Here is a 17,709-nt window from a genome sequence, read left to right as displayed (position 1 = left end):
CGCGCGTGCCGCTCGGGGGAAGGCCGTGAGGGACTGCGCGGGGGCGCCGCTGAGGCCCCGCCGGCCCCTGACCGAAACGGGGGGAGGGGGCCGTGCCTGGCGCCCACGGTGTCCCCTCCCGACCCCGCTGTCTCTCGGGGCCGTGCGCGGGGCCCGCTGCCCCCCAACTGCCTGCGGGCCCGCCGGCGGCCGGGAGCCCCGTCCCCGCGGGCTGCGCGCGCCGCTGGCTTGAAGGTTTTGCATCTCCTCGGCCGGCGGGAAGGAGCTTCGGCTGCGCAGGGTGCGCGGTGGCACTCGGAGGAACGTCTCGTTCCTCTGGTTCAACCCAGCACCCTGTCTGCAGCCTGACCTGACGTTCCGTGCGCGAAGATCGAGACTCAGCCTGGTGTTCACGCTTTTCGTCTTCCCGACTGCAGTTTAAGGATCATCATGGGGATCCAGGGCCTGCTCCAGTTTATCAAGGAGGCTGCTGAGCCTACCCACGTGAAGAAATACAAAGGGCAGACGGTAGCTGTGGACGCCTACTGTTGGCTGCACAAAGGCGCTTATGCTTGTGCTGAAAAGCTGGCCCGAGGGGAGCCAACAGATGTGTAAGTCTTGGTTACGTTTCAGTCTTGGCCCTCTTCACAAATCAAAGTTTTGTTAGCTTGACATTTCTTAAGTTAAAAACTAAGTTAACACGGTTTCACTTCTTACTGTTGCTTATGAATTCTCGGTCCCAGTTGTACCTTTTGCAAATGGAAATGTTAGCTTTCCAACTGTGCAAAATAAATATTGAAGTATATATTGGGGGGAAAAAACTCTTTAAAATGTTTCCTATTAAAATGCCAATGGTTAGGTGAGTTAGTGTTTTTTCCAGCATGTCTCACCATTATAATCTAATCTCTCTGATGAGATTCTGTAGATGCAATTCATATGTTTCAAATTTACTGTCATTTTCAGGAACCTTATTTGTACGAAGTGATAGTTTGTAAACACCACTGTGACAAAAGTTGTAATGATACTGAGTAATTCTGATAGATGTGTTGTGCCCCAAATAAGGTGTAAGTTTTTTTGCTCAACATACGATATTTTTAGTAAGAATACCTTTTTCTAATGTAACATGGATTTTTCACTTACACTGTTATATTTCTAAGGAAGGAAACAAACAGAAATTGTGGTCGCCTTTCAAGTTCAGCTTTGGAGCTTAGATCAGATTTGCATAAGTTGTTGCCTGTCTCTGGAAAACTGGGTTGAACTTTTTAAAATTGAATATAGTTTTAAATGAAGATTAATCTTTCTCTTTTCAGAAATAAAGCTACACTGATCAGTCTAGATCAAACCACTTATGCAGTTTTGATTAAATGTTTGATTGGAGGCAAGAAAGAGTTGGTGGTTTGCAAATGGGTTCAAATCTTTTAACTCCTGCTTGAAGAACTGTAGAGGTTCATACCACCCTGCTACCTGCCTTTGAAGGTAGTGGAGATCCCTCGGAGTCTTGAGAGTAAGATACACTTCAGCTGAGAAAGAAATCAACTGACAGGAGAAACATTAATCATAGGAAACTTTGGAATGGTTGAATTTAACTACATTAATATTTTATGACCAAATCTTGTTTCCATGCATATATGGTTGCTGATCTTAGACTGGCACTTTAACTATAGCACAGAGAGTCCTTTCACACTTTAAAATTCATCTGAATTTAGGTATTATATAGCTACAATTCCATTTGCTCCCGTCTTTCACAAATCATAGTTATTTTTTGGTTTATGTTTTGTAGCTCTAAATCCAGTTTCTTCAGTGCTCATCTCCTTAGATTATAAGTGCTCCTGAGTCCCACACTCCCTCATCTCCCAGCCCCCTGCTTCAAAGGTTGCTCTTGCTGTTTTAAACAGTGTCCTCAAAAGAAAAAGAAAACTTTTTTTGTTTTTTTTCACTGAACATCATTGATTTGGGAGGTGGAACATTTCTCTTGTTTAAAAAAACAAAAAACAAACAAAACAACAAACCCCAAACCCCAAGCATTCAAGTGTTCTTACTCTTTTCGTGATGCTGCGGAAGTATATGGCCCATTAAGATCCTTGAACAATAGTTAGTCCTAAATTTACAGTTCTCCTTTTCTGCATGCAGAAAATATGCAATAGACTTGTGCTTAACAATACAGTTTATCTTTCTTTTCTTACTTTTGTTATTTTTGATACAGTTATGTAGCTTTCTGTATGAAACTTGTTGATATGCTCCTCTCATTTGGAATTAAACCAATTTTGGTATTTGATGGATGCACCCTACCTTCTAAGAAGGAAGTGGAAAAGGCCCGACGAGAGTAAGTACTGAACTGTATTGATTTGCAAGCAAAGCAGTATGTTTAACACTGCAGTTCATTTTCAAAGTTGAAAAACCTCAAGCTTCTACTAGGTAGTAAGCTCTGGTAAACTTTCCTGCAATGTAGTGTTATTTCATTTAATTTACATTTAAAAATCATACAAACCTCTTCTTAGAGGTTTTATTCCAAAAATAGAAATGCACTTCATAAATGAAAGCACTTTTATAGAGGAAGGAAGTTAAACCTCTGAGCATTAGTTCCTGTAATGTATTAAAGGCTTTTAGTTTACTCCCCCTTAAGATCTCTGGACAAAGATATTTCTTCCCAATATAATTTCATTTAAAAATAACACCACCTTCCTGATCTTTCTCTATCAGATAAACTTGTTTCAGGTTTGGATTCAGGTCCCTATATAATGGGACTTCTCACTGAAGCAGTGAGAATTTTTCATTAGTGGTTTTTATTTATAAATTCTCATGGGACATATGCTTCCTTCAGTGTGGAGCAAACACTTTTCGATATTTGAAATGAGGTAAATGATGCCTTCTGTCCTCTAAAGTAGTAAGTATCTAATGTCAGATACTCCCAAATTCCATTAAATATTTTACTGCAAACCGAGAGTGGATACATCTCTTCCTTAAAACTGCTGACTTCAGTTCCTGAGTTGTCAGTGTTTTCTGATAAAACATTATAAATTTCAACATGCCAATCTAATCGTCCCTGTCAATACAATTATTTAGTTATTCATATGTTTTAAAAAATTATGCAGTGGAACAGATTTGGGAAGTGTTACCCACAAAACAATTTGTTTTTCCCCCTTTCCCACCTGTCTCTCTTAGTCTTTTCTGCTACGTGTTCTTTTAAGTGAAACATAATCTGAGATTGATGGATATTTCTATTTATCTCTCAGGAAGCGTCAAGCCAGCCTTCTGAAGGGGAAACAATTGTTGCAGGAAGGGAGACTGTCAGAAGCTAGGGAATGTTTTGGACGCAGTGTAAATGTTACCCATGTTATGGCTCATGAAGTTATTAAAGTAAGTTGTTAATGCTGTTGATAGCGACAGTTTTAAAAACATCTACGCAGTACGTAGCATGTCTTACTCTGCTTTTGTATGGCTACATCACTACCTCTTCTTTGTAGGCAAGAAAATACTTCCCCCTTCTTAGCCTCTAATAAACTTTGCTTCAAGTTTGTTATGGCCAGTTGTATAAATGATGATGATTTGTCAATTGAAATACATCTCTTCTTACTGCTATGAACTGACTTTGATAACACCAACAGTTTTACTTTTGCCTCACAAAAACTAAACACAATTTTTTTTTTTTTTTATTATTTTCCCCTCAGCGATATTCCCCTGAGAAGAGACTACAGAAAAAAAAAATTGTCTGCTTAAAAACCTTTCTAGTATCTTTTTGTTATCTTTCCACTGCAGTCACAGGATCTTTATCAAAATAGTATTACATTTGTTCTAGTGCTGTTTTCCCTTGTCCAGACTATAACTTGCATGAGTTTGAAGCTGCCACCTGTGGTCAGATGCAATGAGCATAGTGATACAGGCCAACACAGGAAAGGTTGTTTTTGTAAACTAGTCTATGTAGGTCTAAACTGCTTAAAATTTGAGTTTTGAATATGAAACATCAGGCTCTAATTGGGAGGATGAGTGTGTGATTGAGAAGATGGCAGTTTCAGTTTTTTAATGTAGAGGTTCTTACGCTTTCAGATGTCTTAAAGTAATTACAGAAAATTGATGCAAAGTACATGTGTGCTTCTTGTTTGTGTACAGGCTGCACGAGCCCGGGGAGTCGACTGTATCGTTGCTCCTTACGAAGCTGATGCTCAGCTGGCTTATCTTAATAAGATTGGCATGGTTCAAGCTATAATTACAGAAGACTCTGATCTTTTAGCTTTTGGATGTAAAAAGGTATGGAAGAAGAATACTAATAGCCTTTACCTCTGGCTGTAATCTTAAAAACAGAGTTTGAAGTTGCCAAGTGGGTTTGATGTATGGCTTTACTCTTCTACCGCAAATGGGGGAGACAGGAGAGATGAGAGTAGCACTCAGCCTGTTGTTTCCTCCAAGTGCAACAAACTAACTTATATGGGTGAAAATTATTGTTTCCACTTCCTCTTAATTTCCAGGTGTTTCTGAAAATTGACAAGTTTGGAAATGGACTAGAGATAGATCAAGCTCGACTAGGAAACTGCAAGCAGCTTGGAAATGTATTTACAGAAGAGAAATTCCGCTACATGTGTATTCTTTCTGGTTGTGACTACCTCTCATCCATTCATGGAATCGGGTTAGCTAAAGCATGCAAGTTACTAAAATTAGCCAACAATCCAGATATTATAAAGGTAAACTTGGTTTTACTTTGTGTGTTGTTTTTTTGGGAGCCTATATCAGTATATATGAAATTAACACTGAAATGAAAATATGAGGGGTTCTTGACTTCCTCTGTTTTGAGGAGAATGCTAAAAGAAGTAATTTTACCTGTGCTTTAGAAAGATACTGAGCTAAACTTAGTCAAGTTTTGAAGCTATTGTATCTCTAACGAAATACACCAAAGTAAATGTAAATGAAGAATTGTTCTAATGCTTCAAGGGTGTATTCTATTTGAGGAGAGATTTAATTTGTTTGTAAAGCTCTGGATTATTTTGTTTTTCTCCTCATTACCTGCTCTTTTGTTTTTGCAGATTAGTTATTAGAACTGCTAATTGAACTCTGTTACTTTTGCATAAGTACTTTTATCTGTGTGGGGAGGGGCAGGGATTGGGAATCTTATCTGATTCCCTTTTTGCGTTTAATTACATACATATGGATACAGACATTTCTTCCACAGTGTTTTTAATATATAAAAGTTTGCTACTGGGCAAAACAGAAAAGGTAGGTGGTTTGTTTTCCTATTCAGTGCATGAAATGAAAACAAATCTAGTATTAGGAAATACAGAGGCTAAGAGAGCAGGAATAACTTCTGTGTAGGTAGTAAGGGAGAAGAGACATTTTTAAGAGCAAATAAGAAAAATACCTTATGTGGCTGTCTTGGAGGCAGGTAAATCTAATCCAGAAAAGCATTTAAATGTGCAGTCTAATTAGCTTACTGTATTATCTCTTAAGTTACTTGTATGCTTTAGTGTTTTTTCTTCTCTCTCAGGCTGTACATAACTATGATTTTTAGTTTTAAAATGTTTTGTATTACATAAAGCAGGCATCAGAACTGGTTTGGTTGGCTTTTGTGGAAGTAAAAAAGGAACTTTGAACTTTTCCCGTACAAATGATGGTTTCCTTTAACATATCTCTTTTTGAGCAAAATGTCAGGATTTATAATTTGAAAAACTTTTTACTTAGTAATTTGTCATGTGATTCATCACTGCTGTTTTCCAACAGTGTTGGAAAGTCATGAGTGAATCAAAAGATATGAAGCAGTCCAACAGTGCCTGTTCAAACTCTTACTTCTTAATGAGATGAGTAAATTTGCCTGTGTTTAGGATGCATGGCCAAAACACAGCTGATGTCTTATTTGGAGAGGAGGAGAAACTCTAACCTCTCACAGTATGATAAACTTGATCTTCAAAAGAACATAATCTGCCTTCTGTGAAACTGGAAAATGTAGAGAGGACAATGAATTATTAGGAACTGCTTTTAGAGTGGTGCAGTAACAATATGTAGGAGGGGCTACCAGATCAATGTGTAGTCTTCTGTGATGAGTGATGAAGGGTTGGGGAGAAATCTGATTAGTTTTGCTTTTTTCTAGCCTAAAAAACACCCACGTATTGCTTACATGTTCTGATAATATGAATGATAAAATTTGGTATGCATTTGTTTTAACAAATATAACTTAAGGAGATACTCCACATTTCTATTCAGATTTTGTATTTATTTATTGGACAAGAAGTATTTATAAAGAGTTGCGCTGCATTATTTATGTGATTGTAAACCATTTGAGAGTGGAAAAATAACGTACAAAGCTTTTTTTCCTTCCTCCGTTTAAGGTGAATCTTCTTGTTGTAACAGGACACACATTCTACATTTAAAGCAAGCAAAGATACTTAGTAATTTAAGTGTATTTAACCTTTTGTGTAACCTGTTTAAATGAAACAGTTAAGCATTTTTTTTTTGACAGGTTATTAAGAAAATGGGGCAGTACTTGAAGATGAATATAACAGTATCAGAAGAATACATACAGGGTTTTACACGAGCCAATAATACATTCCTTTATCAGTTAGTTTTTGATCCTGTCAACAGAAAATTAGTTCCTCTGAATGCATATGGGGACGATATTGATCCAGAAACACTAATATATGCAGGACGGTATCCTTTGTGGTGAAACAGCAGAGTGGGGAAATAAGGGTGAGCGGATGGGGTGTCTTACACTTTACTCATAGTTTTCATTACATCTCTGCTGTTAAGTAAAGCCTCGATTTTCTGCAATCTTAGAAAGTTGGGGTTTTTTTCTTCTTTTCTCTTTTACAGTGATTTTAATTAATAGAAAAAAGTGCAGGGTGTAACTGAGTTGACTTGTCATTGACGTATCATTTTAGGTAGAAGTTACTGATCTTTTTATTCTTTTTAGAAAACTGCTTGTTAAAGTACAGGTTATATTTAAACTGTTTGAGTTGCTTTACTTTCTTTAATTTCTTTAATTACTTTCTTAATTTCCTTAATTACTTTTCTTTAATTTCTGCCTAAGTGTGTTATAACCTCTGCCAGTTTAAGTCTTGCAATCAGTGTTCAACTCATTCCCCAATCTGAGCACTTCCTGTTTTACAGGATATCTCTTCCTATAGAACAGGCAGCATTTTGCCACATTTGTGCAGCATAGATTTCAGCATGGAAGTTTAGGAAAAGAAAGGGACCAGACTGTTGAAGTAGTTACTAGCTTTGTATGTTCTTTAAGACACCTAATCTCTAGCATTTCCAGAAATTAGGAAGGAGAAAGATGGTAATTTTCCTGCTGATGATTGAAGGTTTCCTTTTGTGATTTGCCATGCACTGTAGATCTATTACAATTGCTGTTGCATCAGACTGAGCCATGAGTAGTATTATTATTGCTTTTGGTTAATATTCTAGCAGTGCTTTTTAGCACCAAAATAGGAAGAAGCTATTCTAACCTTCATGCTATGGTTCTTGAAATTTAATATAATATTCAGATATTTTCCTTTACTATGATGGGACAGACATTTTGGTGATGGTACTGCTTTTCAAATTGCCATTGGCAACATTGATATCGATACCATGGAACAAATTGATAATTATAACCCTGACACTGCACAGGTAACATCTTTGTTCTGAGGTTATATATTTAGATTTTGATGTGGGCCTGAACAGTCATGGAAAAATATACGATTGAATGTTATCCACAGCTGACTTGGCAGTGAAACCTATTCTGCTATTACAGAAACTGTATGCTCACACACACATTTTTTCATTCTTTGTACAGGTAAAATCTTACCTTTCATGGCATTTGACTTTAATGTTTGTTTTACTTTCAGACTTTTCTGATAGTCCTTAATACTATTGACAGAAGTAACTGATTTAAAAAGAAAATTCTCAGAGATTTGAATTTCTTTCAAGTATATAACTGAGGAAAGTATTTTCCCAATTTAGGTTTTCTGAATAGAAATAAAATTTAAACTTTTAATTTTGTCTGAGATGCCCCATATTGGAATGCAGAAGTCATAAAATTGACAAACAAATTTGTATGAAAAGTGTGACAAATGTAGGAACAAAAAAAGAAAACGTTTGTGTAGACTGTGTCACTAGTTGTGCAAATGTCAAAACGTCCTTATATGCTAAATCAGGAAATCATATGTAGAAGGCAAAATTATAAACCTGTATCTTGTTTTTTACGTATTTTTTTTTTGTAGCCTATGCAGCAGAGAAGTTGTGGCTGGAATGACAGACCTGCTAATTGTGTAAATAGCATTTGGAGCAGAGACTACAAGCTTGGCCCTAATGCAGATACTGTTCCTCATAAAATGAGTCTACTAGAGAAACCAACAACCAAAGGCATGGAGAAGATAGTTAGTGTTAAAGGGCTGAAACTTCCAGGCAAAGAGCTCTTGGCAAAAAGGCCAAGGAGTGGTATGTTTTTATTAAAATAAGTATATAAATAACAGCAGAAGGCTGTGGGGAAAGAAAGGATTTTATCTTGCACTTGATGGCGTGAGATTTGAGAGCCTAACTCTAACTTTTATTGTCTGTATTATTTTTTCAGCAGGCTGCAAGACTAACAAGCCATAATATTAAAGCCTATGTAACAATTAAGGGTGGCAGCAAACTTTGGACAGCACTTGATTTTAAACTTTCTTTAATTACTATAAGACTTAGTTGTTGTCATGTTTAATACCATCTGTTCTATTTTTAGATGTTTATGGTTTTAATCTCCATCTTATAATGGCCTGTGAAGAAATTAAAATAGCCTATTTTTCCTGGAGTGGATTTGACCAAACAGAAAATCTAAATAATGTTTTCTGTACTCTTTGAACACCGTGCTGCCTGTATCCCCCATATATGTATTCTTTACTCCAATTTTCTCTAGTAAATCTGTGCTATCTTGTCTTCTACACCACCTAAGGTATATGTGCTGAAATAAATTGAGGGTTTGTAATAGAAGGGACACTTCTTTGTTCCCATTGTGCTTTTTCTGACATGTTAAGTTATTTTCTCTTCCTCTGCTTCCTTTTCTTTCTGATTATGCTACTAGGGCTCCATGTTTTGCCTTTGTTACTCCTAATATCTTCCTACTCCCTGGTTTACCAGAATTTGTAGTTAGTCTAGCAGCCTGCCCTTAAGTCAAATTTAGTTTTGCTCCAAAGTGTTTAAAAAAGCAAAACAAAAAAACCAAATATCATGTTTCATTTCAGCTGTTCTGCATTCACTCCACCTACCTTTCCATAGAAAGTTACTTTGAAGGCGATGTACTAGAAAACAACTGTGTTAAAGACTTCTAAACTGTAATGTCAAAAATGTTCCTACCAGACCTTACTAGTATTTTTAAGCCTGTGAGAATAAATATGTAATACTCAATTCTGTAGTAACTGGTTAATTCTACAACATGCTTCAACAGTGATGCTTAAATTGTCTTTAGATTTAGAAGAAATCTCTGACGGAGATCTGTTGAACCAGTATTCATTTTCAAAAGCAAAAAAATTCAGAAAGGAGGGTGATCATGATGGTCAAGCACAAAAGAGTATCTCAGCAATACAAAGCCGTGATTCTTCAGGGAATTCTGTCACTCAAGAAAGCTCTAACTCCCTATCCAGAGTTAGAAATAAATTTGCTTCCTTTCTACAAAGGAAAAACAAAGAGAAGGATGCTGTAATTGTTCCAGGAACAAAAAGCAGGTATGCTTACATCACATGTTTTAATAAGTAGCAAAATGCTATTTGCTGTCCTGGTTGCTGAAATAATCTGGATACTGAGAATGAGAAAAATGCTGCTTAGGACTTTAATGCAACTGCATTAATGCACCTGTAGTCCTGAGGTGAGGTGAAGAACCCTTTGTGCTAGGCATGCTATCTATGTGTGAGATAGAGATAAATAATGTCAATTTTTTACTGCAGAAATGAAGACTGTGAGACCATTCAATACAGCCTAGCCTCCAGGTATCAAAATTAATTGGGAATTGGCCATATTTCTTTTCCAGGTGAAGGTCATATGACATCTCAAAAAAAAAAAAAAAAAAAAAGCTGCTTTGTGCCACATATGTAAGCAGTTAGTGAATATATTGACTCATGTTGACAGGGTTTTTGTTTGTTTCAGTAAAGCCAACCCTGGTCATGCTGTATGACAGATGCCTTTCTTATCCCATCCCAATCAGTTGATGCTTCTGATCTCTGCACCAGCACTTAGAGAAGAGGGACTTTTGCTTTGTTACATTTTTTTAATTGGCTGTGTGTTATGGATTTCTTGGTCACATTTGGCCACAGCTACTTGAATTGGTTTTACAAAGCATTATCATAATTATGTGTCTTATTGTATAATTTTTATCTTAAATAATTTGAAAATTTTTGAGCAGTGTAATTTTACAGAACAGTCTTAATGCTGATATTCTTTAGCTTTAATACGCACCGTCCTGACCTGAAAGTTTTGTTATGTTGCATCAAAAATTAGAGTTGTCAGTGATAGTAGGTTCTTCTCTAAAATAATGCTCAGTTTCTTAAAAAGCTCTGACTCGTACTTTTAGGAGCTGCTGTTACATCGTGGAAAAGAACTAGATAGGTTCTGGTTTCCTTGATCAGAGGTGCTGAAGTACTTCACTACTGTTTAGCTTTATGATAATTAATGAATATATTCTTAAATTTTATAGGATTCCTAGATGTTTCTCTTTTTCAGATGAAGAATCTTATTAGTATTTCAGTCAATGAATGACATGTTTGCAGATGTGTGTTTCCCCTTCTTTTACTGTTATCTGTTAAATGACTCCCTGAGGGACTAAAACTGCCTATTGTCAAAATAATTTGTGTCTGCAAGTGCACTTCAAAAATAAAATTGATGGATAGAGACAGCTATTGGATTTTGGAGACTACATACTCTTTAGCAGTAACCTTCTTCTCCCTTGCCTTCACCTTTCTTTTTTTAAATTTTTTTTAGGTTTTTCTGCAATGATGCAATTATGTTTGATGATAGAGCAAAGGAGGATGACAGTGATCTAACTCAAGATGCTGAGCAGGATTGCCAGAAACAGGAAGTAAAACATGTAGCAGAAGGTGTTTCTCAGTTTTCAGAAACTGAAAAATCAACAAGGACTATCTTTACACCTCCTGGAGAAATGCAGAAAAACTGCTTCCGGTGGTTTAGCAGCCTTGTAAATAATTCAGGAAATCCTGGTCCATCTCATACTGTGTTTTCACAGCAGTTTCACCAACAGAGAAGCAACTGTGTGATATCCCAGGAAAATCAGATTAATGGGGTACAAACAGTGAGTGGGGCAGTGTGTGGTGAATTGGAGGAGGAATCCTCTCTCTTAACACAACTGGAACGGTCATCACAGTCTCAAAGGTCTAGCGAGCCATCAGAATGCAGTTTGGAGTCTTCAGAAATGCTGCAAGTGTCTAACAACGGTTCAGATGCAGAAGTAAGAAAAATAGACATTGTTTCAGCATTTACTTTCACTTTAAATTATAAAAGAAATTGTCTTCAAAATGATACCCTGCAGATTATGTAGCTTGTGCTAACAAAATTTGGCAGTGCTTAATGTAGTTGTGTAGAATGGATTGATTTACTAGCTTAAATCCAGTCTGTGCTCTGGTTTTAGTTTGTCTTTAGTCTTTCCACTGCTGTTGCTACAGTGGGTCATAAAAAAACCTGTTAGGCTAGCTTTTGTTCTCTGCTTTTGTTAGTCCCCGAAGAAGTCCTTTCAGAAAGCATATGTGTGTCACCATAGCATTGCTTGCTGAAAATAAGCCCAGGTTTTATATAAGTTCTTAGATTTGCTGAAGACATTCTACCTTATAAACTATATTTGTGTAGATATAAAAATACACATTGAGTGTGTGTTTAAAAAAAAAAGAACCCCACCCCCCCAAAAAAAAATAAATAAAAAAACCCCCACCCAACTCTACAATCCCTAAAAAAACCAACCTGTCTTAAAACTAAATGAATTTTCTTTTGATGAAGGAATCTGACTCCAATTCAAAACTGGCTGATGATCAGTGTACTCCATCTCCAGTATTTTCTGCTCTTCAAACTGACAGAAAAAATACAATCATAAAGACCAAGGTAAGAATTCTTTTAACTTTGCTGTGAGCTTTACTAGACTCTGAAAATCAGTTTTTGCTTTCTACTAGTTCATTCTAGAACTCTTAATGAAATAATCTTAAGCAATGAGCATGTTGGCCAGAGAAAACTGTATTCTTTTTCATCTCTATCAGAGCTGAGATGAACTACAACCAGGCTACGTATGATTGATGTCACAGTTGCAACCCGTCTGGAGATTTTAAACACTTTGGTATAAAATAAGATACCAAGCCAAGGCAAAAACACTTCTTAATTTTCCTCAGGCATGCTAAATACACAGGTTTTATGATGCAAATTGCAGTCACCTTCATAATTCAGATACAGTCACAAGATACAACATAATTTCATTGCTTGTTTTGATAAATCTGCTAGTTTAGCAGTCTCCTTCCTTTTTGACTAGAAAAAGCATGATTAAATTTCAAAATCTGGAAAGGTTTTAGTCAACCTTTCTTGTTTAATTGTTTTGTTAAAAGCCTTGTTAGACACTAACGAATCAGCATAGAAGGAGAGTCAATTTTACCTCAGAGCCCACATTTCAGTTATTTTTCCTATTGGTTGGGCACCTGTAATCTGACTTCTATGTGGTTTTGTAGCTGTCTAAGAATAAACTTAGAAAAGTCACAAAGACAAGTGTCTTAAGATCTTTACCCATTTGTCTAGCTGACAAAACTTGTAAGACTTTAACAGCTAAAAGTTCTCTGATTCCTCAGGCATTGTCATTAGAATTGGGCAAAAGACTTATAAGTCAAAGGAAGATGTTTTCATCCTTTCATGTACACCCCTACTAACTTCTTTCTTATAGACAGACTAAAAATCACAAGCTGCTTTCTGCCGGAGAAGACTAGTGTGTGTATTTTGTATAGTAGTGACATCTTGTGGTTATTGTTAGTAACCTCTGTGTTAAGATGGAATTTACATCTCTGTTCTGGAACACCTGATTACAAAAACTGATGCTTTTTCATTAGATTAACATCTTCTCAACAAGATTGAGCAATGAAATGAGATCATCCTGGGATTCAGAATTTTATTACTTTGTTTTTAAGAATCTATTTAATAAGTTTTGCTCACCTTAAAGGTATATTTTGAGAATGAATACACTAAATATGGGGGAATACATAGTATGGAAGTACTGAGGTAATATAAGCATCAAATATAAACAGATTTTCAGGATGCTTGGAGCTCTTCAGACAATAGAAATCTGCTAAAGATCTGTGAGGACAGTAGTGTTAGTTTAGAGCAAGCGGCTAGTAGGAGAATTTCCCCCACTTATTTCCTTGGCCATGCATTCCCTCTGCTTCCTTTATGTGCTGGTAATAATACTTACAATGAGTTGAACCAGAAAACTGACCTCACTGTAAACTAACTTGACAACAACAACCAAAAGGTCAATCGTATTGGAACTCTGGTCCACCCAGACTCTTGGGGTCATGTGAGTTGTAGCACCAATGAGACCGTTGGAACAAGTAGCCAGAATTGAAGAGGGGGCAGGTGGAGATAAGGAACACCACTTTTGTCTCAGTTTTCCCTTAAGCTTGTTTACTGCAAGTATAAAACAAGGGAAATCTTTGCTGGTACGGTAAAAGATACCGAAGGGAATAATGAGTTCCAAATTTAGGGAAGAAGCAGTTGATCACTTAAAACATAAATTATTCTGATTTTGGTAAGCTGAATGACATAGCTGATCTGTGGAGAAATTTAAAAATTGGGGGAGGCAATCTGGGGAAGCTGACAACTCTTATCATGGTTCCGATCCAACGTGTGCAGTGCCTAGCTAGTCAATTCTGATATCAAAAGTAATAGAAGCTTTCCTTTTAACAAATGCCTATAAGATCATGAGCTCTCTAGGACCTTTAGTTTCTTCTGTGATGGTATTCTGGCTGTGGCTTCTACTGCTGATTATTTTCCACAATTGCTGTAAGCTCAGCAAAGAGGCTAATATTGACAAAAGAGACCAATCTACTCTAGTTTTTAGTTTCTTAGTGGGTGTTCAACATGAGCTTTGCCTACTTTTGTGTTCGTTAAATTAAGTTATAACTCTGTAATTCAGTACCACAAAGAAATGTAGGATTATGGGTGACTTCACGTGTGTTGCAAAATGGCTGAGGTGATAAACAGCAAAATACTATAAGGCAGAGAGTTTTAGGATTTTATTCTTCCTAGTATTGTTCCAATTCTTAGCTTACATTTTAAACATTTTTTTTCAAATTTTATTTGTGATTCCAAGATCTTCTTAGTCTATTCAGGTAAAAACAATGTCATTTCAATAAAAAAATCTATAACAAGTGTGTAAAGAACTTCTTAGAACTGTAGACGGTTACCATCTCTTCTGTGGGTATGGTATTTTGCTAATTATGTTTTAGTCCTCATAATGACAGACAAAAGCTAAAATAGCAGGCTAGAAGTGAGTGTGATCACTTTGAAGCTGGTAATTATGAGTAGTTCATATTCTACAATGAAGTGGCAATGAAATGGCTCAAACAGTAAAACTGGTTTGCCAGTCCTTACAGCTGCATTATGTCTAATGTGTTTGAGATGCCATTTTTTAGATGATAGAAGCTATCTAAATATACCTTGTTGTGGCAATTCATGTTGCACTATCTCAACACAATATTAAAGTGCTTTATTTTTGATTATAAGCGTTGCAGCATAATACCTGTTGCTTACAGGTTGTCATTTTGACCATTTGTGCTGTAATATTAAAATCTCACAGGTTCCTGGTTTACGTAAGTCCAGTTGTATAGGGTCACGTATTGTAACAAAGCTCAAGCCACTGATACCAGCTAAAGCAAGTGGATTAAGCAAGAAACTGTCACCTGTGCAAAAGAGAAATCACTGTGATGCTGAAAATAAGCTGGGACTGCAAGCCACCATTAGTGAACTCCGGAAAAGCTTCCAATTTAAAAGGTGAGTTTCTTTAACCCTTTACTTAACATCCCGTATACTTATTTTTCCAAAGAAACAATTTTCAAAACAAACTCTACACATCTCCTCTACACACTTCAGTAAATATAATAACTTGATAGATATTTTCTACATACAATTTTTAATTTCCTAAGTTTGATACAACCATGAAGTATGATTGCTGGTAAATATACTCTTCTAATTACTTTTTTCTTTCTAACCAGGAAAAATTCTCAGCTAAAATTCATTTATTGAAATAGTGTATTTAGTTTAACATAGTTTATAGGAAAATTATTACCACTGTTTGACATCAAATACCAAAAGGCATTTCTTAGTCCAAATGCAAAAGCTGCATAAAAGTTGCCAAACTTAATTGAATACAAGGTTATTTAATGTATGTGCCTCTCATGTTTTGAGATGGCTGATTGTCAGAACTGATCTGCTTTCAAGATGATGGTGAATTGATGGAATATTTCTGTTAGCTGAGGTCTCTGGTTACAAGACACATTTTTGTACATCGTAAAATGCTATTGTGTTCCCTTGTGCAGACGTCTTGGCTAACTTGAAGTTTCTGCAAATATTTGCAAGGTGTGAAGGACAATGACTATTTGAAAACAAAACAAAACCAAAACCCAAGAAGTGTAGGTATTCTAACTTACACTATTTCCATGGGCTCAGGTAAAAAACCCTGGTTGCAAAGCTTTCCCCACTCCAAATAGCAATCTCAACTTTGAATAAATAAGTCTTATTTAAATAAAAGTATTCTCATTAACCTGAAACCAAATGTGAGTAGGACAAAAGTCTTCTCTTTGCACTGAGTAGTAAATGTGAGACTGGTGAGCATGTGGTAGGTCAGTTCAATATATTTTAGTAAGTTTGGGCTTTATGGTAGGCTATTACAAACATAGAGCTGATTTCTGTTTAAAAAAATATTACTTTGATGTATTAACATTTTTAGAAATCTTACTTTTTATTATCCTTTTGATGTGTGTTAAGAATGACAGTTTCAAAGCGGGAGTGAAAGTGTTTGTGTATGTGTTGCTTGACCTCTAATTGGGAATGTCTGACCAGTGTTGGTCACAGGGAGCAAACTGATATATTTTGATTTATCAGAGTACAGGCAGATAGAAAAGGGTGAGCCTAGATGGCACTCCATTACTTTTCGCTGCTGATGTTGCAAGATTTAGCTCCCAACATCCACATTTTATCCATCCAGTTTTGGTTGGTCGTAACTTCTGGGTATATACTGGGGGTATATATTTTTCTATATATTACTTCTATGTAAATAAAGTACTTGTTTATTAGCTTTTAGGGGATTCTTTTATTTATTTCACAAAAAGGTTTTTCTCACTGCCAGGACTTAACTGAGTATTCTGTTTATTGTTTTTTCAGATTTTAACATGTTTCTAAAGTAGCCTTATGTGTTAAGAATTATATTGTTTGATGGCAAATAAATCATGTGGAACACTAATCTGTTCTGTCCTAATGTCAAGACTCACAGAATATTTATGAAACTACAGTTATTCAGAAGACTTAAATATTAAGGAAGCGTGTGCAACCCAGAGTAGCATGGGGTACATACAGTCTCAGACATAAAGCTAATAGTTACCATTCTGTCACAGGATAACTGGAACTGTTGAAATCACTTTCAGTGAAGTTGTTCAGTTGTAGTAAAATTGAAATAAAAACTTTCCATCACAAATTTTTATTTTGGGCTTATTTACAGATCTGTGGGTACTTAGGTGAGGGGCCTTGCTTTGTTTTAACCCGTATGTTCTTACAGGCCTGTGGTTAGAAACATACAATATCATAACATTCTTGGGGTTTTTTCTGTCTTTTTTTTTTTTTTTGTGCAGAGAATACGAAAAACTTCCTTCTTGTAAAAAGTCAGATCCGTTGTCTCCAATCAAAGATAATATACAGCTCACTCCAGAAACAGAAGAAGAAATCTTTAATCATCTGGAACAACGTAGTCATGTTCAGAGAGCCATATTCCAATGAACTGTATGCTGTGCGCAGCAAGATGCATTTTTAATCATTGTCAAAATTTACCTTCTGCATATTTCATCAATATAGAAAAGATGCTTTGAAAACCAACAATATATTTTAGTCTGACTAGTGATTTGTCTTTTTTTTTTTTATAAAAGCATGAATTGAAAGGTACAGTTCTATACTGACTAGAATAAAATCTTTCAGATGCCTGTGTTCCCTCATTCAAAGTCCCATGATAAACTTTTGTCCGAAACTTTTTCAGCTGCCTAGGACACATATGCAGTTCAAGTTTCTACAACAGTTAATGGCTTTGCCTTTTCACAGCAGCAGCAGAACAAATTTAATTTTTAATAGTTGATCATTTTTTTGTCTCTTCCTTCTTTCCTCTTGAGCCTAATTTGGCTCCAAGACAGGAGTAAAAGTGCTGTTCAATGTTCATAATAGCCTTCACTATATTTCCATACTCTGATAACTATTTCTTTTCCCCATAAGGTAAGATCTGCTCTCTCAGCAGTTAGCTTTGTTTGATACAGTCATGTTATTGGTGGGAATAACTTGGGGACTGCAGAAAGAAGTATCACAAATATTTGGTCCCCAAATTCTCACATTAATAGAATGATCTCTAAAGAAATATGGTGTGTTCCTCTGTTTCACCCACTCTTTCCATGTTTGTGGTTTTATCCAAGAACACACACACAACATATCAGTCAGAACTAAGGGTTAAAAAGAGCATTGTCCTCACAACAAACCAATCTTCAGTCTTCAACAGCTGATCAA

At 36.2% G+C, this 17,709-nt stretch overlaps 1 protein-coding gene across 1 annotated transcript; it reads left to right on the top strand.

Moving 5' to 3' along the window:
• Positions 1 to 429: 429 nt before the first annotated feature.
• On the top strand, positions 430 to 17,192 carry EXO1 (exonuclease 1). The gene is made up of 13 exons (XM_074820663.1): positions 430 to 590; positions 2,183 to 2,302; positions 3,213 to 3,336; positions 4,087 to 4,224; positions 4,443 to 4,655; positions 6,422 to 6,609; positions 7,476 to 7,572; positions 8,166 to 8,382; positions 9,389 to 9,644; positions 10,894 to 11,350; positions 11,920 to 12,021; positions 14,750 to 14,943; positions 16,797 to 17,192. The coding sequence occupies exons 1-13, from the start codon at positions 430 to 432 to the stop codon at positions 16,939 to 16,941; spliced, it is 2,412 nt and encodes an 803-aa protein (XP_074676764.1). The 3' UTR covers positions 16,942 to 17,192.
• Positions 17,193 to 17,709: the final 517 nt, after the last annotated feature.

The sequence above is a fragment of the Strix aluco genome, chromosome 3 (genome assembly GCF_031877795.1).
Source record: "Strix aluco isolate bStrAlu1 chromosome 3, bStrAlu1.hap1, whole genome shotgun sequence".
Classification (NCBI taxonomy): domain Eukaryota; kingdom Metazoa; phylum Chordata; class Aves; order Strigiformes; family Strigidae; genus Strix; species Strix aluco.
The sequence above is the reverse complement of the archived record's forward strand: the minus strand, read 5'-3'. Positions and strand labels throughout refer to the sequence as shown.